Source organism: Camelus ferus, chromosome 9 (assembly GCF_009834535.1).
Source record: "Camelus ferus isolate YT-003-E chromosome 9, BCGSAC_Cfer_1.0, whole genome shotgun sequence".
NCBI classification, from domain to species: Eukaryota; Metazoa; Chordata; class Mammalia; order Artiodactyla; family Camelidae; genus Camelus; species Camelus ferus.
This window is the reverse complement of record NC_045704.1, coordinates 63,582,984-63,604,082: the sequence shown is the minus strand read 5'-3', so window position 1 is coordinate 63,604,082 and position 21,099 is coordinate 63,582,984. Positions and strand designations below refer to the sequence as shown.

The 21,099-nt window shown below is 47.5% G+C and overlaps 1 protein-coding gene across 5 annotated transcripts in view; it reads right to left on the bottom strand.

Moving 5' to 3' along the window:
* LRRC8C (leucine rich repeat containing 8 VRAC subunit C) overlaps window positions 1-21,099 on the bottom strand; it is a 68,581-nt gene that overhangs the window by 7,383 nt on the left and 40,099 nt on the right. Inside the window, exons 1-2 of one of the 5 annotated variants that reach the window (XM_032487040.1) lie at window positions 1,872-3,575; window positions 987-1,107 (exon numbers count right to left, since the gene is read on the bottom strand). The exons of 3 other annotated variants lie outside the window; for them this stretch is intronic. In XM_032487040.1, coding sequence (XP_032342931.1) covers window positions 987-1,019 — 33 coding nt within the window. In that variant the 5' untranslated portion in view covers window positions 1,020-1,107; window positions 1,872-3,575. Of the gene's footprint in view, window positions 1-986; window positions 1,368-1,871; window positions 3,576-21,099 lie in introns of those variants that run through there. One more of the 5 variants, XM_032487039.1, reaches the window with a different exon arrangement.

Here is a 21,099-nt window from a genome sequence, read left to right as displayed (position 1 = left end):
CCCAGGAAGAAAACCACCTAAGTGGAATTATCTGAACAATGAACAAACAGCTCAGAGGAGGAATAATAACCAAGAAGCTGACAGCGATAAACTGGAATTAGTAATGCAGGGGGCATCTGTCTGTACCTTAAAATGTCAAATGGCTAAAACCCACAGTGTTTGGTGATTTTGCAACGGCAGAGCCCTTTATGTAGATTCCGGAAGTAGAAGCTGAATCCGCCACCACGTCGCCTGCTACGGCATGGGAACGTGACCCCAAGCCCCCAGAGAGAGGTACAAGGTTTGACAATGCAGAGGAGCACACAGCACTTCGCAGAGTGTCCGACACGTTGGAGACCAGCTGCACACACTTGCTGAGAACATGCATGAACCCAGAACTGACACCAGCCCTTCCAGCTCAGAGCTGCAGGGGTCTGGGTGTGCGCCATGCCCTTCCTAGGGATGGAGTTGGGGATGCGACTACAGTGGGGACAGCGACAAACTTCCTGTTGTGCGTAAGATGCAGCCCTGTTCCAGCAATGCCATGGCATTGTTTTAACTGTCACCTTGTCCTTATTCCAGTTTCACAGATAAGGAGACCAAGGCACAGAAAAGTTAAGCACCTTGTTTAATGTCATCTAGCCAAGGCCACCTGGATCCAGAACCCACATCCTTATTTTACTTTACCCAATTTCTAGGATAAACAAAAAGATCTCAATTTGACTTTATCCTAAGCAACAAATTACCTTATGTAAATTACATGTGTTTAGGTGAAAAGCTCATCTCTCCCCGCATCCTGTGACGATAACAGTGAAAGCATGAGGTCAGGGGAACAGACAAAGTTTCGCCTGTAAAGATTTATAAAAGCTCCACCCTGGAAGGTAAAGCAGGGGCAGTGCTTGCTATGTAAATCAAAAGAACACCAAACGTGATTGCATTCAGAGGGCTTGGTGGCTACAGCGGTGTGAGAATAGCTGAGAGCGTCTTCAAACACTCTTATCACTTACCTGTATCAGCAAAAACGGTAAACACATCCACATTTGTGGGCATGGGTATGTCTACTTGTAATTATATCCACAAAGTATTGCCAATCCATGTGTCAGATACTAGAAAGCTTAATTCTTCTCTTCCTTAAGTTGAAAATAAACATAAATGAAAGTTTTCACTTTAATCTCATCTCTCAGTGGGGCATCCTTCTCATTTCTTGGGGGCCAAACACTCTGCCTTGGAAACCCCTGGAATAGAACACAGTGGGAGAAAGGCTACACAAGTGTCAGACTGCCCTGAAGAAACACCAAAGAGGGAAAACGAGAAATTCAGTACTTGGGGTCATGTTTTAGACACTGTCCCACTCATGTTCTCATTTAATGCTTCAGTAATCTGTGAAGTAGACAGAAGGTAGGCGCTAGAGACCAGCATGGGAAGGAATGCTTCCCTGAGCGTCTTCTCCAGGAGTGACACCTTAGAGCTAGGGCCCTAATACGACATGGTTAATGGTGTGATGAAAATAGAGAGGCCTTGGTGTGAAAGCAAGATCAGCACCTTCTGACGGTGCTAAATCCCTGCCAAGCACCCAGGTGGCCCCATGACTGCCCACCCCCTGCGCCCAGCCCTTCCCCAGGCTTGCTCCTCAGGGGGGAAGATGAACCTCTGGGGCTTGGCTGCTGCAGAGGGTCTCAGGTTACACCTGCACCAGGGAGCCCAGCCAAGGAGCAAGTGTGGGCTGGAACCCTGCTGTGCTCCCCCTGCAGCTGCACCCTGTGGGATGCCTTTCTGTATTCTGCACAAGGCACCCGACTGGCTAGCATACTAGCATCGGCCATGCTAGAGAGGTGGGCCATTTTCTCCCCGTTCTACAGAAGGACCCGACGAAGGCTCAGAGAAGCTCAGTACCTTGCCCGAGTTCACAGTTAGGAAACAGCAGCGCAGACTAGCGTATCTCCACCCCTCTACACAGTCTCCTCATTTCTCCATGCTTCTGCTGCGACGGCTTCAGGAGAGCAGCCCAGCGCAGGAGGGCGACACGAGACGATCTCCAGAAGTTCCTTGCAGCCTTCTGATGCCACATTTCTCCTTCAATCTTCACGGAGATGCAATTTTTAAAATGTGCCTATTTAAATCTCTGGAGGGTAAAGAGAATACTCTATCTTCTGGAAGCTGTTAACTACTCAGAAATGAGCGCAGAGCAGAAAAGATACTGGAATTTCGTCAGAGGAACAGTAGCTGCTTATGCTGCCAGGAGGGCGAATCACAGTAAGATGCCTGCAGAGACACCGCTCAGAGCAGAATTCCCAAGGGATGTGACGGCAGGTGGTCAGTCCAGGACTATGGAAAGGAAGAGGGAAGGCTACGGAGTCTAGCAGTAAAGAGTGTGACGACTTACACGGCAAAACAGCCACAGGAGAGGAAGGAAGTTACCCCCCGTGGTTAATAGAAACCGTGTTTCTGATCACTGCAACATGCAGCAAAATGGGGAGAAGCAACAGTGTTTTCAAAGGTAGAGTGAAAAAGAGCAAGAAGGCAGAAAGAAGGAAGGCAGACAGGCTTCCTTCAAAAAAAGAGAAGGGCAAAGAGTACTTTTGTGGTATCTTTGTAAATAGCAGCCTGTAAGAACTTAAGTTTCTGTTTCACCTCTTCTGCTCTTTTGAGAAGCTGCTCTAATTAACCCTATACCCCACTTCTTCTCTTTTTGACTGAAGTGCGGTCAGTTACAACGTGTCCGTTTCTGGTGTGCAGCACAAAGTCCCAGTCACGCATCTACACACATAGGTTTGTTTTCATATTCTTTTCCACTAAAGATTATTACAAGATATCGAATATAGTTCCCTGTGAAACCGATGCCTCACTTCTTTCTATGTTTACCCCCAATTTAAAGATGAGAGTACAAAACACGCCTTAAAGAAAGGCTGCAAAACAAATTTCAAAGGAGCCATGGTTCCAGGCAGCTGGTGCCGGACTGAGAGCGGGTGCCGGGGGTGAGAGCGGGGAACCCGCCCCTGTCCTGCTCTGGGCTTAGGCTCCGAGGCCCAGACCGTCACCGCCAGCTCATGCACACTCACTCTCATGTCACCACGTGGAGGAGGTCCGTCTTCTTCAGGGGCAACCCTCAGACTGCCTTTGGAGGAAGAAGTTTTGAGACTAGAGTTACATGGCGTGTTTGTGTAGGGGGAGGGCAAGAAAGAGGGGCAAGAAACGGTGGTAGGGGGTAGAGACAAGAATTTAAAAAGCAAGATGAACAAGAGAATCTGATCCAAATATTATAAGGCGAGAAAGTTACTGTCCTAAAAGTGGGTTTGGGGCAAAGTCTTGGATGAAATCATCTCCACTGAGGAAAATATCTAAGTTAGCTTGGGAATGAGGAGGAGGGGGCACTGAAGAAGGAGTCACTGAGGACAAAGGGCAGGTGAAGTCGGGCAAACAAAGCCGGCTGAACCACCAACCATCTCCGGGGAGGGGCGGGCGCGGCGGGAAGGGCGGGGTCAGCAGAGCAGAGAGGGGCCAGACTCAAAGGAAGCGGGTCAAGGCACACGGGAAGAGGCTGCAGGACACACTCATGTTTCCGCTTTGAGTTGTAAGTACCTTTCACTCTTCCCCAAACCTTTGCTAGAATCTGCCACACACACACACACACACACACACACACACACACACACACACACACACACACACATACACACATACACTTTATGAATGAATTTTGTAGAAATCACAGCAAAAAGGGACCAAATTTCATGCTTGGGTCAAAACTGTACAGACAAGGAGAGTTTGTCTGAGACACTGAAAGTCCATTAAGCTCAGCTGTTTCCATGGAAGCAGGAGCTGGGGCCACGAGGCCTCACTCTCCCATGAGTCTGCTGGGGCTCGGGGAGGCCACTCGGAGAGGCCACGGGCTGCGACTGACCCAAGACCTTCTAGGTCTCAAGGCGCAGCTGACATCCAGGTAACAAAAATATGTAAGATGCTCCTCAAGACTTTGTAAGCAAAGTTCCTGGAGGAATAAACACATACATGTAAAATCGTTCCATGGCTGTCATACTTTCTAGGTAATATTTCTGCAAAAGAAACGTGAGCATTGCAGGCACTAGGGAGATGGGCTTACTAAAACTTGGATTGATGAACTATCATTTGCAAATTATTTTAAGATGACAGCTGTTTTTAGGGGAAAAAAAAAGGAATTCAGCTTTTAAAATTCCTAGGTCAATGAAATAAACTGAATTTCTTGCCTTTACTTTCTATGGTGGGGGGGTATGTTTTCAAGAGAAACAAAGTAAAATTCAGCCCTCCTTAAAATAGGAAACAGCCCATCCAAACTATGTCCTGAAATGCTGATCAGATCTACAGACATTAAATATTTCAAACTATAATTGTCAAATTTATACCAGCAAGGAGTTGCATTTTTAAGTGGAGTATGTGCACACTTTTTCGCAGCATACTGAAATACCTTGCATGGTCAGTGCAAAATTAGGGCCTTTTAACAGTAATTCTCATTATTTTAAATCATTAATCTTCATCTACACCTTTGTATGATATACCTTTGATGGGGGTTATTTTATTATCCGTTCCTTTGTTAGAATCATGACACTCATTAGCATAATGTACAAATAAGATCTACGTAATTTAGGCAGTTTCCAGAAAAGCACTGCAGTGGAAGCAGCAGGGACCTGTGGAAACACGTTTGCATGAGTGACACCGAAGCGCTGAGTTTAAAACAAAGCAAAGCAGATCCAGAGCAAACTAGACCACTTAGCTTCAGAGAAACTGTCTGAAATAACAAAGGTAGAGCCACACAAACAAGGGCCAGCTTGTCCACTACACGCGGGAGACACAACCGTCACCGATGGGGCGGCGCAGGGCGCGGAGCCCCACGTGCTCAGCAGTCCCAGTGACACCACGAGCGGCAAACTCTCAAGGTCAAGCACAAGAGGAAGACAACTCAGTCATGAGTGTTGTAAGTGCTCAAATTCACGCCTGCCTTTCACAGTGAACTTTACAATCTGCTTTATAATCTAGATCCAGGAAAACAGCAGCAACACCACCACCTCGGTGGTACTTTTACTGGGATGGCGTTACACTCATGAGCTAATCTGAGGCGCACCGACGGCTTTGCGGTGCTGGCTCCTCCTCCCCGTGGCGTCTCCACTTGTGCACATCTCAGTTTGTGTCTCTAAGGCTGCTTTCTAGCTTTCCTCACATAGGTTTTTTTGACATTTATTGTTAAGCCTAAGCATTTTATTTTTTGTTGTTATAAAACTTTTTTTTTTTAAAGACTAGTTTTTAACACAGAGGGGAGATCTCCCTTCCCCTTTCTGCCCCCACGCCAGCCTGCAGCAGGCGCTGGTCAGCCCCGAGCGGGCTCTTCCGCAGGCGCCTCTGCGCGCGCACGCCGACGCGCACAGCGACACACGGCACCTTACCGCTCGGGCTGCCCTCGTGCCTCGCGCTTTCGCTCTCGCAGTGCGTCTGGGAGACCTCACACGTCGGCACACAGGGACTTACTTCATTCTGGAGACCACAGAATCACACAGTGCGGATGTACTACGATGTAGTACTACGATGTACTCCAATGCTGATATGTGCATTTAAGCAATTTTTCAAATTAAAATCAGTGCCAGTCTCAAAAAATTACATGCTGCCTGGTTTTACGTGGCATTCTGTAAACCCGTCCAGAAGGCACATGGGCGGCTGCCAGAGGCTCACTGCAAAGGCTGAGCCCCGGGAATTCCCTGGGGTGCTGGGAGTCTTTGGATCCTATGTGGTAGTGACAAGAACTTCTGTATGTTTTAAAACTCAAACGTGTATCTTGTGTTGATAAAGAGCATGTTCTTGAAGAGGGGAGGGCTGAATGCTGCCTAATATTAACAGTGCTCCACCAGACTTTTTTCTGCTTTTTTAAATATCATTCTTTAATCTCTATTTTGTACCTTTGTCTGTGATTTTGTTTTATGTTTTAGGTGCCTGTTTTATGGATTAAAAAAAATCCAGACTAATCATCGCTTTCTTCTTACAAGTGAATTTAATCTCATCTTATTTTGTTCACCTCATTCATACTTGGATATTTACTGCCATTTGGATTTCTTTCCGTATCTTTAATTTTTATATATGCCTTTTCTTCCCCCATCCTGCCTTCTGTTGCAATGATAAAATTTTGAAACACACAATTTTAAAAACGTAATCTATTTGATTGCGATTATTTACATATTTATTAAATCATGTGCTCACTGTTTTTTTAGACCCTTTATCTTCCCTGGGGTTCCTTTTCCTTCTGGTTAAAGTATATCCCTTAATAGTTCTTTTGGTAAGGGTCTACGGATGAAAATCCATGTACCGCGCATGTCTGAATGTGTCTATATTGCTTTATATTCTTGAATAAGAGTTTAGTCAATTGCACAGTTCTGTGTCGACAGTCATTCCCCTTCGGCACTTTAAAACATTATCCCATCTTCTGGCCTTTTCTTGCTGATGAGAAGGCTGCTGTCATCTTGCATTTGTTCTTCAGTAGGCAATCTATCTTTCTCGACAACAGCTTTTAAGATTTTAGCTTTAATTCCAGACCTTCTACAATTTCACTTTAATTTTAAATGGATGAAGATTAACGCTGCTCAATGTCAGTGGTCAAGGACTTGACTGGCTTCAGTTTTGGAAAATTGTAGCAAAATCTCTTAAAATAATTGAAGAATTCCTTCATCACTTCTTCCATTTTTTTCCTGCCATTCCTCCTACCGCATGTACGTCACCGTCTCGCAGCGGGTCCTCCGGGCCGCGGTGCTGCGTCACCCCGTCTCCCCGTGTGCTGGGCTCTGGGTAACTCAGAGCCCTCATCTAGCCCATCACTCCGCCCACAGCTGAGCGCAGTCTTGTTTCTCTACATGTCGGCGTTTCTAAATTCAGCGCCTTTTCTTATTTCCACGACGTAGAGAATTTTTATATCCATTTGCTCTTCTATCAGATCTGCCTCCTTTTTTATGTTTTGTCCTCACACTTTGACCAGTCTAATAAGCACACTTATTTTAACTTCATGGTTGGTTCTAAAGTCTGTTTCGTCTCGAGCTGAGTGCATCGGGGTCCCAGCTGCCAGTGCTGCTCACTTTCTCAGCCCAGTGTTCCTCGCATGCTCTGGGTGGCAGGCTTATTCTGAGGAGGCTGTTTTCTCGCACGCGCCCTTTTGTGGCTTCCTGCACCCAACCCCCAGGCCCCCAGTCCACCATCAGGACTCAGCACGATGCTCTGATGTTCCACTGCCATGTCAGGCCCTCGCAGATCCAGTCAGGGGGACGTGGGCAGGCGGCTTAGTTCCTGGGTGGGAGGCACCCCAGATGCACGGTTTCCTCTGAAGCACTGGCTAATCGCCATTCTTTTTAGCTTCCTTTTGGGAGTCAGTGCTTTTGGCTACAAACAGTGACCAGGCTCCAGTCTCTTATCTTGCTTGGAGCATTTTCAGTTCCTTTCCTGGCAGGCGCTGAGCTCCTGGCTGCTACTGCCTGCATTTGGACAAGAGCCCGGCGGCTGCTTCAGCCCCGTTCAGTATTCCTTTCGGGCTCCACACAAGTGTTTATCTTGTTTTGAGCCCACGTATGCGTTTTGTTATCTCTTTTTATGCTTTATCATGACTGTGCGCGTTGAACAGAGGGAGTGTTTTCAAGAGTAACTCTTGCTTCACTATCTTTTCAGAAGAGAGAGACAATGTGTTGTAATACAAAAATCAGTCTCAAGTCTACCATCATGAAGAATCAGCATCGCCGGGGTAAAGCCGAGCAAGGCACACCTGTAATGCCAAAGCCGTCTCCCCGCCGAGGAAAGGCTGCGTTTCTCTTGCACCCCCCCCCCCCCACTGCATACGAGAGCAGTTGTTTTCCTGTAACCTCAACAAATACGCCACAGTTACGGCTAGGTTATCACTGCAAGAAGTGAGAAATGTAGCTGCATGTGACAGGACAGCAGGCCTCATTCCGATAGTGTTGACGTGTGTTCTTTAGATGGTGACCTGCTCCTTCAGAAGACTGGTGCTTTAGCTTGGTTCTGGCGAGTGTGACACAAACAGGCAGACTAGAGCCGCAGCGTGGCGGCTGGGCCAACATGCAGGTGATTAGCTTTATCCTTTCCCCTCCCCCCGCTGCACAAATTCAAATACAACCACTGCAAAAGGCTGTGCCCTGAAGCTGACCATCCTGGTTTGCCCCCAGTCTGGTAAGAGCAAAACGAGTTATCTCTGCTGATCTAAGAATGACCTAGTAAGAAGCAGACCCCAAAGACCTACCCCCCAGGGCTTGTTCAGAGGTACTAAGGACAGATTATCCGTGACTAACCTACACTCACTGACCGTCTACTTCATGCGAACCAGATAGGAGAGGCAGGGAGGCGTAGCCAATGTTTGCAGTCCTGAAAGCACTTACGGTTTTGTTGGAGAGACATAAATAGCCATGAGAAAAGTCACACAGGAGTGCACACAGGCTGCACACCCACCACGTGAGTGACGTGGTGACACAGAAGGAGTTCAGGCGCTGAGTGGGCCGGGAGGGCTCATGGAGTGGGGCGACGTCTTCATCTGGGCCTCGAAGACGCTGGACTCGGACAGGCTTTGCGGGAAGGGGAAGGTCTGGACCTTGTGGGCTCCAGAGACAGAGGCAAAAGGTTTTATTTGGGAAGAAAAAGTGAAAAGATTAAAAAGATGGACCATCACTATTTCTTTCTGGGAAAAGAGATGGGGCTGCAGGGGAAGGGAGTCAGCTTTCATGTCACTAAGCTATCAGCTCATGTGCAAACTTAATTAATCGTGTTCTGCCAGAAACAAGATGCTGGAAGACACAGCGTCTGTCCTGAGGGACGTACGATGTGTGCTCATCAGTGACAGAGCTAATGCTAAGCACGCAGATTTTGTTTCAAGGCTAACTACTGAAAATATTCTGAGTACAAAAAAAAACTTTGGTGAGAAAGAAAAGTAACTGAAAAGACAGGGAAGATGGTTCTAAATGGGGAAGAGTTAGGTACTTCCACTCTTAGCAACGCCTTATTCACAGGGTGTGCTGTTCTCCAAGACCAGCACTTGTGTATTTGGGGGCAGTCGCCACTGGAGCACAAAACGAGATGCCCCCGAGCACACACACCGCCTCACTCCCACCAGCACAAACGGGGCTTGCCTGCAGGGGAGGCGGGAAAGCACGGCTGCAGGGCGCGGCCTCACTTCCTGCCTGCTGCGCACACGCGCACGCGGCGCCCTCCCTTAACGATGGTGTTTAAACCTCACACGATGGTCAGGAAATAGCACCCTGTGTGCAGAGGAAGTTTGGACCCAGAGAGAGGAGGGTGAGAGAGACTGAGCCGTCTAAAGAAAACCGCCGAATTTTGAGGTGTTTATTAATAAACACGGGGCTGAGTAAAAAGTCTGTTTTTAGTGGTTGCTCATTTCCTCAACAGCAACAGGGAAAAGAGAAGAAAAAAATCATAGCCTGGCACCCCGAGGGCTGGGGTCAACGTCCTCAGGAAGAGAATCTAAGGGACCTGAGGGGCAAGCGACTAAAGCCTAGGTTCTTGGATCACCGAGTTCTCCGGGTGGTGAGGTGCGACAGCAGCGCGCTTGCTACAGGAGTCGTCTGCACACGGAAGCAGGCACAAAGCAGATCTTCCCAAGTGAAGCGTCATCAGAAACTTCTCTGCTTGAGGAACATCAGATGCCACTGGTCTGCTAGAAGAATTAAACACTAAGAAGCTAAAGCTTCATTCCCTGAGTCGTTACTGTGAAGAACAAAAACATACAGCTAACCAGAACTGAAGCAGTCTTCTCACAGCACCTATGGAAACATGGCGCAACTTCCTGACCCTGTGGAAACACCGTCTATTTACTTGCCACTTTACCTCCTACACCAGGAAGCTCCCTACAGCAAGTTCCGCCTTGCTGGCCCTGCCTGGTACGCAGGGAGCACGCACGACTCGCGAGGTGGATGAACACTGCGGCCCCGCCCCGAAGGAAGGTAAAGCGCAGCACGGATAGTCAGCTGCCCGTGCACAGCTGGAAACACCTGCCTCCTGGCTGCCTTCCTCTGAGACCAAACAGCTCATTCACGCATCCTCCAAATTAGCCAGTGACCTCACCCAGTGAGTCCTAAAGTCAGAGTGAAGGGCTGACTCACTGAAGGCACACGGAGAAAGCGCCAGATTCAGAGGCTCTACCCATTCACTTCATTCCTAAGTGAGGGAAGAACCATCACACCCATGTCAGGACTGTGCCTGCACTTTGACATTCCACTTAACAAAGGCGACTCTCCTACCGCTGTGAAGATGCAGTCTCTTGACTTTCCGAGGGCAAGGATGACCGTACACACATTCACAAACGTTCATTTTTTTTTGACCTTTGGTTAGCCTGAGACTTTCCAGCCATCAAGGATGCATTCATTCCTTGTCTCCTGTATCTTAGTTGTATCTACACTGTGTTTTCTTTTGAGGAAAGCGTCTCCAGGACACAAAAGGAGTTAAGAAAAAATTTCCAAAAACGAGGGCACGGATGAGATTCCAAACTGTTTTCACTTTGCTTACGGCATTTTTCCATAAGCCAAGTGGACTAATGAGTTATCTCATCCATGGCAGTTTAAGACTTAAGTGGGAAGCATCTATTTCAAAGTCAAAACGACATGAAAAAATTCAGTGCATATGTAAAAACTATGGCTAAACATTACGGATATTCTGTTCATCATTCACAACCAAGACAATTTGCTTTAGTTGCTTAAAAAATTTGAAATATTTATAATTATGCTCTTGAAATAAGGAAGAAAAAGCTCTTTCTGAAGCAACCCCCAGGGACTGGAATCTCAGTTCTACACTCAACTGACGTATCTCTGGACACCTTGCAGCGCACTGATAAATCTGTGAGCAGGGTAAGACGACAGAAATCGGGAGAGTCCAAGGAGAAACGTCCTCTGGACTGTACGCCAGTGCGCAAGCAGCACAAGGATACAGAATTCTAACACGGGAATCGTCCAGATAAACAAAGAGAAAAGTACTAAAAGAATCTTTTAAAAAGTGATTGTTTATTTTAGAAGTTTACTGTAATAATCAGAGAATAATTCGCTACAGTCTTCAGCAAGTGAGTGCTGTAGCTGCCGGCTGTGGTCCAGGCGCGAGACAGAGCAGCTGCGCCTCACTGTCGCGTCCGCAGAGGCCGGCGGGGGTGCGGAGTCAGGACAGCTCTTAGCCCCCCAGGGGTGTGGGACGGCGGGAGCACTTCCTCCAGGTGCGATGCTTTTAGGAAGTTAAGCCACCTGGACGCCAGCAGCACCGCTACCTTGGTTCTGTGCGTTCCAGGCAGACAGATCTTCACCATACAAGGTGATTTCAGTTACGGATTTTTTTTTCTTTTTTCTGACTCATCCAGATGGCCGATCTCTGAGCAGAACTCAAGACTCTTCTCTGTTCCTCCTGACTTCTGTCTCGGAGAAAGAGGGCTTGAAGAGATGGTAACATTAAAGGAGAAGTGTTGAACCTTGGTGCTCATAGGGGTTAAGGTTCAGAGGTCAGGCAGAGGCTCCGCTTGGCATTAGTTTGCGTGGAGTCTCCCTCAGAGCTTCTCCTGGGAGTCCTCGCTTTGAGGTCTTCTTCCTCCTTGAAGCTGACTTGACAGGCTGGGCCTGGAGCTGCCTCTCTCGGGAGCAGATTATGCCCCAGGAAGACCTGCGGAGGACCGCTCACAGATGCTCTCCTCTTGGCTGTAGGGGGAGTCAAAGTCAGTCTCCTCCTCCCCACCCCTCCCCACCCTCCCCACCCTCCCCACCCCGTCTCTCTCTTGCCTGGGCTCCCCTTTGCCTGCTCTGAGCAGGCAGAGATTACAGTGCAAGGACAGAGGTGAGAAGGGTCCTTGTGCCCCTCGCGCCGCCTTCTGGTCCAGGTTACACGGGTAGGTCCCCAGCGCTTGGCCAAGGAAGTCCCCGTGACTTCTCTGAGTTCTGGACCAGCTCACCAGGAGGGTGACAGGGAGGCGTGGGGCCAGAGCTGAGCCTGCATCACACACTCTTTTGCCTGGTCTGGTCCCCTGTCTGCATGGCTACCACGGAGCCCTCTGGGAGAGGGAAGCAGACAGTTGTGGGGGAAGCACTGGGCATCTGGTCCTTGATCGTAGATCCTTCTCCATCTGTTTGCCAGAGCCTCAACATCTATGACACGTGGAAATGCCCCAGAAGAGAAGGCATTTACACACTATAGTTAAAGAGACTAAAAATAACAAATTTCTACTTTATCATCATCATTTTTAAATCTGGGAAATGGGAATGATGCCAATATTGCTCATTTAATAAAACTGGCTCAGAAAGGCCATGTGTTTTTACCCCCAAATCACATGGAAGAGCCCATGTTTTCTGCTTGAAGTTTTGGGGAAAGATTGAACTTGTTTTAATTTACTTGACCTAGCTGAAATGATAAAAATCAACCCAGGTTTTGTGTGTCCAGTGAGCAGATGAGGTTCCTTACAAGGTAAAATGATGACGTAGTTCGTAGCTTATTTGTTAGACGAAAGACTTTTGGCTGATATTGCAGAATTTCTAAAAACATAAAATCAGATGCAGTACAATGAGGTGCACAAAGGAGATCCAGATGGGGACATCCGTACCACGTCATCTCAGCATGCAGTAGGCACTTCTGAGTCCAGTATCCAGCACCCACATCTACAAAGTCAACATCAACATCCCCAAACATAAGCTAACATACTTGAGCTTAAGGTGACACAGCCTCAGCTTTAGGTATCAGTGCAAAGATTCTCACCAGCTCTTAGGACTAATAGACCTTGAGCAGGGAGATGCTGGCTCCATTTTAAAACAGCCGACCCTAATATTGCCAGGCAGCATAGTTTGCTGCTTAGGAAGGCGAAAGCTTTGAACTTGCTATTACATGATGAAAAGGCAAGTGTACGTTCAAAGGCCTTTATTCCCTTATTCTCAGAAACAGGAAGTGCCGTTGCCTCTAGAAAGCTGGAAGTCCTTGTTTGCTAGACACCTCCAAGCAGACGTTTAATACGTTTTACTTTGCCTCACAAGTCTTACTCTCTGTAACAACCACGACACTTTCCCCCATAGGAATACAATTTAAAGCATCCCACACACAATATCAAGAACCTTGCTTTCCCAGGTACACTAGCTGCTCTTCCCCTCTCACAGCCACTGCAGCACGAACAGACAGGCACACCCACCCACACACACACAAAGCAATTACCTTGTGTTTTAGAAGGATGCATGTAAATGCCCATCTTTGCAACCGTCTAAACATCTTCAGGGCCAAGACCAAGTTTTGTGCTGCCAGAACACAGCAGTGCCAGAAACACACAAGCTGAACGCCCTGGTGCGACGGCCGAACCAATGAGCCGTTTGTCTCTCCAAATGCTCCCTAAGCTTCTCTGGGGCAGAGACGGAGCCTTAAACTACTTTGTATCCCCCATAATACCGAACACAGTGCTGGGAACCGAGTCAACATGCAGCAAATATGCACTGATGTATTTGCAGTTTCTCAGCAAAAACTTCATTAAACAGGACATTTCTCCCTTTCACCAAATATACTCAGAAAGAAACTAGGTGTTAATCTAGGTGTTAACAAGGATGCTATAAAAGAGATTCCATATTGGACGAGAACGTCCAGTGTGTCACCTCTAAATTCTTTTCCAATTCTGAATTTGTCATTTTTATTTTTTAAAAGAAATCTCACTAGTGCAGGACAATAATCTTCTTAGATCAGCAAAAACCAACACCATGAAAATACCACCACCACTCAGAAACCACTAAATTTTAAGTAAATTAAAAAACAAAGCCTGAAAGACTGAAGTATACTAAACAGTTAATCAATGTAAGCCAGACCTCAAAAGTCCATTTAAAAACTGGTCGTTTAGAATGAGGAAACCATTTTCCCACAAAACAGCACGAGGTGCGGAGACTCTCAGGGCCGCTCACAGAATCCATCCCACAGGTACAAGAGCAAAGGGCGAGCACCGCTGTGGAACCTGGGCAACACTCACAGTGTCGCACACTCACTGCACGGCGCCAGCAGGATACCTCTCCACACAGCACCCACTGCAAAGGGCAATCACTCGTGTAACAAAAGCCTGGTTTTCACCACGGCCGTCAGCTTTATTATAAAACAGCCACCTATGGCCAAAATGTGACGAATTCTCAGTTCTGTAAAGTATACTCCGTTAGTCTCACTGAAATGATTCTCTATGATGTGCCGCCATGTCTACAGTTTCTTCAGTTTCTTTGTTGTAAGAGCATGATTTTTTTTCTATACAAATTTTGGCTGTAGTTTTCCAACACTTGTGGGCACCTAACACAACTCAGGAATTGTTGATCTAGTGTTAGCACATTTGTGCAATACATCCTCAAAGGATTTCTTCTTTCAAGACTGTTGCTCAAACATAAGGGCCTGGCTCCTTTCCCTGGCCCTGGGTTTACGTGAATCACCCTGCAGAGGGTGCTCCCCGCGTTCGGTCCCGCTCTGCAGAGGCTGCACTTCATCCCCAGTGCTACTAAGAAAAGACCATTTGCTACTTTTTGCAGGGAGACCTGATTTTTATCACCTGTCGTTAATTATCGCACACGAAGCTCCCCTCCAGTTTACGGTGCAGGTTTAAACTGCACGTTTGTGTAATTGCTTTCATCACTGAGACAGTTCTTAGAGCTCCGCAAGCACAGCGATGCACTCACTCAACACACATTTCTCAAGTGTTATGTTTAAGACGCCGAGGTGGGTGCCAGGATGTATCAGACACCAACCCTGCCTTTGAGCACCTGAAGTCTGTAATGGGCAATGAGATATACCAGTAACGTTTTCTTCCACACACTGTGGCCGGCTGTGTCAGCAAAGGGTTAACACTGCTTGCTTTGGTAGTTCATAAGGTCCCGGGCTGCAGACACTGCAGGATTAAATTCTTTGTCCTAACTGACAAGTCTGAAGCTTAAATCTCAGATGCCTGACATTTTTGGTGATGCTCATTTTAGGTCAATACTGATGTTAAACCTTATAAAGTGGATTCCAGCAAGAAAACCTGCAAGAGGCCACGCTCCCCTTGCCCTCTCTGTACCCGCCACCCTGGCCTCCTGAGTTCCCTTTGCCTGGAATGTTCTTCCTCGGGAGAGCCACGGACCCCTCCCTCTCGCAGTTCCGTTACTTCTGCTCCAGTGTCACTTTTTCAGAGAGGACTTCCCCGACCACACTATTTAAAGCAGGACCGCTGCCCCCCTCTCCTTACACTGCTTTTTTCACAAAGCCCTTACATCTGACATTGGATTTTATTTATTTATTTATTTTTAGTTTTATTATTGAAGTGTAGTGGATTCACAGTGTTAGTTTCAGGTGTACAGCAAGGCAATTCAGGTACACTATACGTACATGTATTATTTTTCCTTTTCATATTCTTTTCCATTATATGTTATTACAAGGAATTGAATATAGTTCCCTGTGCTGTACAGTGGGTCCTTGTTGTTTACCTATTTTATATATAGTAACATGTGTCTGTGAGTCCCAGACCCTAATTTATCCCTCCCCGTCCTTTCCCCTTTGGTGAGCATCGTTTGTTTTCTACTGACGTTGCATTTTAAATGGATATGTTTATGTTTTTGGCAGGGCCTTGTCATTTTTATCACTGCCTAGCCCCTCTGCCTGGAACTATTTATTCTATGTAAAGAACAAAAGCACATGGTTCTCAGGACACGTGGACTCCCCCTGCAGCCTCCCCTCCACCAGGCCATTCACTCTCTGGACGGGCACCTCCAGTAACAGGGAACTCACTACCTAACATGACACTTTCAGAAAGTTCTTAACTTTTTGAAAGTTTGGGTTTGTATTGAGCCAAAATCCTCCTTCCTAGAACTTCTGCTGTTGGTTCTACTTGGTGTTGCAGGGCACGTGGAATCAGCTGAAGTCATTCACACGTTCCCCACGGCGGCCCTTCGAGTGTCTGTGGTCCGTCTTCATGTCCCCTCGGTCTTCCCACCTCAGGCTACATGTACCTCAACCAGGACTCACATAAAGGCTTTTGGTCTCTTTCTTCTACTGGTCACAATCTCTTAAGTTACACTGTAAATACCCAGAAATAAGTCTAGTATCTCTGTAATTCAGAAGTCTCAGTCCCTTTCCAAGGCCATTAAATGCTCACTGTGTATTAGCACATGGCAAGGACGTCTCATCCACTCTTCCTCACTCACTCACCCCTTCATGCTGCAGAGCGAACTCTGGTGAGCCTGTACACGAGTGCTGCCGGCTTTCGTTCTGGGAATGAACCCTGTAGACGAGGCCTGGCCTTGAGAAGATTATGTTCCTAACACTTAGAGGTTATTCTTCCAACTAGATTGTTGTTTTTGAAACAAAGGGATGATAAATCTTAGAGCTAATTATTCACCCACTTGTGCAATTTAGAGTTAAGAAATTTCCTGCTTGTGAAAGAAACTAGAATATTTGCACAGAGATTTAGAAATTCACAATTGGAAAAGGGATGCGAATTCGATGGAGCTTCTGACTTGTATTTTATAAAGGAAATCTGAAGAAGTCAGTTCACGTAGTCAAGGTGACTGTGTGGTGGGAGAGGGGACCCTCGGGGCAGAGGGCTGAATTACCCATGTCCTCGATGCACAGTATATTATCAGTTCCTGCAAAGCCCCTTCCCTTCCTGCCACCCTCTCCTCCTCCTCCCTCTTTTTCTTTCCCTTTATCACCTTACACCATTCTGTTCCCCTCCAGCACCGTAAGTGAGCACTCTTCATGTAAATTTTGGTCTATGTTCACCAAGTTTCTCAAAACAAATTCTAACTAGAATTTTCTTAATGTTGCTTTGAGCTTACAAAATAATGTGTGAGGACCGAACATCTTTGTATGTGTGTGCCATCCAAAGACCGTGTCTTTCCATTTATTCATAGTGCCTTACATGTCATTTGCTAGATGTGTGAAGTTTTTGTATGAAGTTCTTGTGCATTCTTGATTAGCTCAGTTCCTAGACACTTGATAGCTTTTGTTGCTGTTTTGGGCAGTACTTTATTTTTTGTTAAATGTTTTACTTGGTATGTATCTTTCTAGTTGGGAGTATTTCATATTTTAAAAAGTAAATACAAAACAATAAGACTAGATTTTTAAAAAACTATACAAAGCCTAGATGTTCCAAAACAATAGCAATTATAAAATAAACATAACAAAAGTGCAGGGTTTTACAAAGGAAAACAGTAGCACAGGGGAAGAAGGAACAGACTCATTATTTACATTAAACAGAAGGCTCCAGACCCCAAACCTAGACACTTACTAGCTTTGCAGTTACAATGTAGCCCCAGCGTTTGCCTGATCCTGACCCCAGGGCCCTGCGAGGCTGAGAGGATCCAGATGTTGTCAGCGTTCTCGGTGAAGTGGGACAGAGGGGACTTGGAACGGAACCCAGTGGATCTGTTTGCCTGACAGGGTGAGAGGATGGGGGAGGGTCCCAAAGGGAGGGCCCTGACTAGAAGGACAGGAGGATCCCCCTCCATGTCACGGTAAATCCACTTCATGGAGACCTTTACTGATTCTGGTGATTTACAACGCACACACAATCCACGACGGATCGTGGCTGCTCTGGTGAGCATTCACACATGACCGCTACTGTCTTTATTCTGGGGACACAGGAATGAACCCTACAGACAAGGCAGGTGGTGAATCTCATTTGCTTCACATAGAAAAAACACCCAATACGCTGTCAGTGCTTTGTTATTTGAGTGAAAAGAGGTATTACTAAATAATCAACAGGCAACGTGGTCGTCACAGCCCAGAACAGTGATATAAAAGGAGCTGTTCCCCGTTCACTGAGTGGCACTGGGTGGCATCAGATGATCTAAGAAAAGCACTTAGATTCATGCCCTGTGTTCAGCCCGAGAGTGAGGTGCAAGGCACTTACACATCACTCTTGTGGCCAGGAATTTACTGCACACTTAATTGTCAAGGTGATAGATGACAAGAAATAAAGCTCTAGGGAAGAAAAAAGGTATCAGTCTGAATAAAACCACAGTAACAAGGAGGTCCTAACTAAGCCGAACTTCTGTTACTGTGTGTGACGGGGAGTTTGAGACAGTGTTTCTCGCACGGAGCCCGAGATGAGGAAGATTGCTCTTTACGATCATTTCACCATCGAGTGATTTTTGTCTAACATTCCCCAAAGACTGAAGCAGATTGGTGCAATGTTGTGGGTACGCAGAAACCTTATGAAACACATCTTAGCTGAGGTCTTCATTTGAAGTCTACCCATTGGTGCTAACTGCAGTTTCATCACGATTCTGGATTTCACCTTAAACAAGAGCTAATCTGAGTAAGAGTTTCTGACTCTCCATCTGTAAATTCAGACTTGGCAAAAGAAAAAGATCTACCAGAAATCCCAGGAGGAACGGAACAGGGAATTGTGGGAGGGCAGTGGAAGCAAGAATTCAGGCACATTACCAAAAGGAACTGCTCTGAAGTCACCTAGAGGTTATCACTTCTCCTGCCCGGCTTTCTGGTGAACTGCCTGGGGGCGTTTTCACCTGAAGGCCCTTTGCCGTGGTTCAGAGTCTGACGCTGACGGAGCTGATGCTGAAGGTTCTAAAGCAGAGAAGCGGTTCAGTATGTACCGAAAATAAAAGTGAGGATCAACTCCAACCGACACGCTCAGATGTCCCCGGCTCTTCTTCAGCGTGACCCTGCTGGCCAGTTTGCTCCTGGTGACTGGCTTAATCCACAAGGATTTTTCTGTAGGTGGTTTCAAGTCCTTGAAATCATTCTCTTGGCTTCCCCCCCAATTCAGAAAGCAGGAAATGTCTTTCCTGCATAGCAGTCACAGCGCAGTCCCCTAGGGCTTCCAGGGGCTTGTATCTTCCAGTTCCTGTTTCTGGTCTCTGACTGTTAACTCTATATTTGGTAACGGCCCGACTGTGGGCTGTTTTGGATTTGGTCATAATAAGATAACCTGGAGTCACAGAGCAGAGATCTAAAGCAATCTTGTTTTTCCAGGAAGTGGTGTGTTGACCTTTCAGGATTTCGTCTATTTTATCAAGTGTGTTGAGCTTTTGAATAGTGCCGTTTACAGCCCAAGGTTGTGTGTTTATGTTACTGGCCCTTGAGGGTGTGTGACTGCACAGAAATAGGATGCGCGCACCCGCCTGGTTTACAGTGAGCTGATCCTTGCTTCTCACGTGGACTGATGCAATCTAGGGAGTGCTCTTCATGCACGGTCTGAAGCCATGGCAGCCTTGAAAACTGCTACTTGCTCAGAAATGAGTAAGTATTTGTCAGATGAGTGAGGCAAGTGTTGATTTTAATCCTTTTACATCAGGGCAAGAAAGAATCAACACGCCACTGATAGCCAGTAACTTCTTTCTTCCCTAGGATTTTCAAAGCTACATAATGTTAAACCTATAGGCACACAACCTTCCAGGAATAAAGAGAGAATGAACTGTTATTTGCCATTGGTAGAAGCCATTTATGAAACAGTCAAAAAGCCATGGGGCTACTGTTTTGTCACCAGTGGGTGCTCTGCCCCTGCCTAGACTTCACGTCGTCATGTTTTCCAACCCCAGGAGTTAACGTGTTTTGTCAATAAGATCAGAACGGATGCTTGCACTGTCACTTTACAAAGGGAAAATCAAGGCGCAAAAAACACATTTTGATTATTGTAATATCACCTTGGAAGTGGGAAGAGACTTTGAGCTTCACAGAGAACCTTCTGTCTCTGAAGTTACCAGTCATTAAGCCAGTGTCAGAGGATTATCAGAGCAGAGCTAAGATAAGAGTTAAATTCTCCCCCTCAGGACACTACTTCCACGTGCAGTATGGATCCTGGGGGGTTACTTTCTTTATTAGTTTACACCTTATTTCTTTAACGTTTACGATAGGTTGCAAGTTGTTTGTTAATAGCAGGTGTATAGTGAATAATCTTTTAGAAGATCTAAGCTGTAATTCAGAGAATTAATTCCTTTATAACTATTTTCTCTTTCAATCATTTTGCACTTGTTTTTATACTTAAAATCCTGTTTTAGAAGCCAAAATTTGGCCCACAACCTGTACAACTGTAATGGTTCCATAACATCCCATAGCAGGGTGCGGGGGGAGGGGGAAGCCACATGCTGGGGAGGCGACCTGTGATCTGCACTCCTGCCGCATCCTTCCTGGCTTGGGGGCAAGTCACCTAACCTCTCAGAAGAGGATTCTCACCTGGAAGATGGGACGGATCTACCTCCAGACGCTCCTTCCAGGAGCTAGTAAACACATGCTGGCTCGAGCACAGCTTCCCTCCGCGGTGTCGTGCAGTGGGAGCGCCATTGGCGTCCTGGCTTCAGTGGGAGCGTCCCACCCACTGCAGGACGCCCCGAAAGCGCCTCGAGGACTCGTCAGCTAGGGCTTGTAAAGCGGTCACACCGAACCTTCTGCTTCTGCTGCTGCTTCCACTCCTCTTTTAAAAATACTTTGGGGGGGGGGTTCTGTATTCACTCTTTGAGAATTAGCTCAGTGTCACTCAAGCCCCTCGCTCCAGGAGCTGAGCTGACAACGCCGTGTTCACCGTCTGTCTCCGCAGCCCACGCCGTGAAGGCCAGCGCAACGGGGGCGCACGCTCCGTGGCCCGCAGGCGCCAGCGCTCCGAGGGCGGCGCGTTTCTCCTTCGGTTCTCGGCGCCGCCCACCACGCCCGCCGTCCCGCCGGTGCCCAGGGGCGTTTGCCGAACCAACCTGCCCGCCCCGCACTGAGCCCGGCCTGGGCCCGGGCCCTTCACGCTCCGATGCAGCCTGTCTTTGGGGTGGTTCACACTGCAGAGGGCTGGCGTCTCGGGCTGCGCTCTTCATGTGCCCGGTCACCCTGTGTCCGTGTCCTTAAAGGCTGCAAGGACGACGCGGGCCCGTGTGTGAAGGGCCGGCTTAGGTCACGCATCCGAGGAGCCGGCACCGACTGGGAGCCAGCAGCGGCGGCGGCGGCGGCGGGGCGCGGGCTGCTAAGTGGGAAGCACGAGGGCTTCCGCGCAGGAGAGGCTCGCAGGGGCAGAGCTCTGCGAAGAACGTGTGGCGCGGGTTCGGGAAGAGACGCTTCACGTCTGCTTGAAGCCCCCCTGAGCTCCCCGCAGACACATCCCCTAGACGGTACACGTGGCAGCTGCTTTCGTGGGCGCGCCCCCGCGCTCAC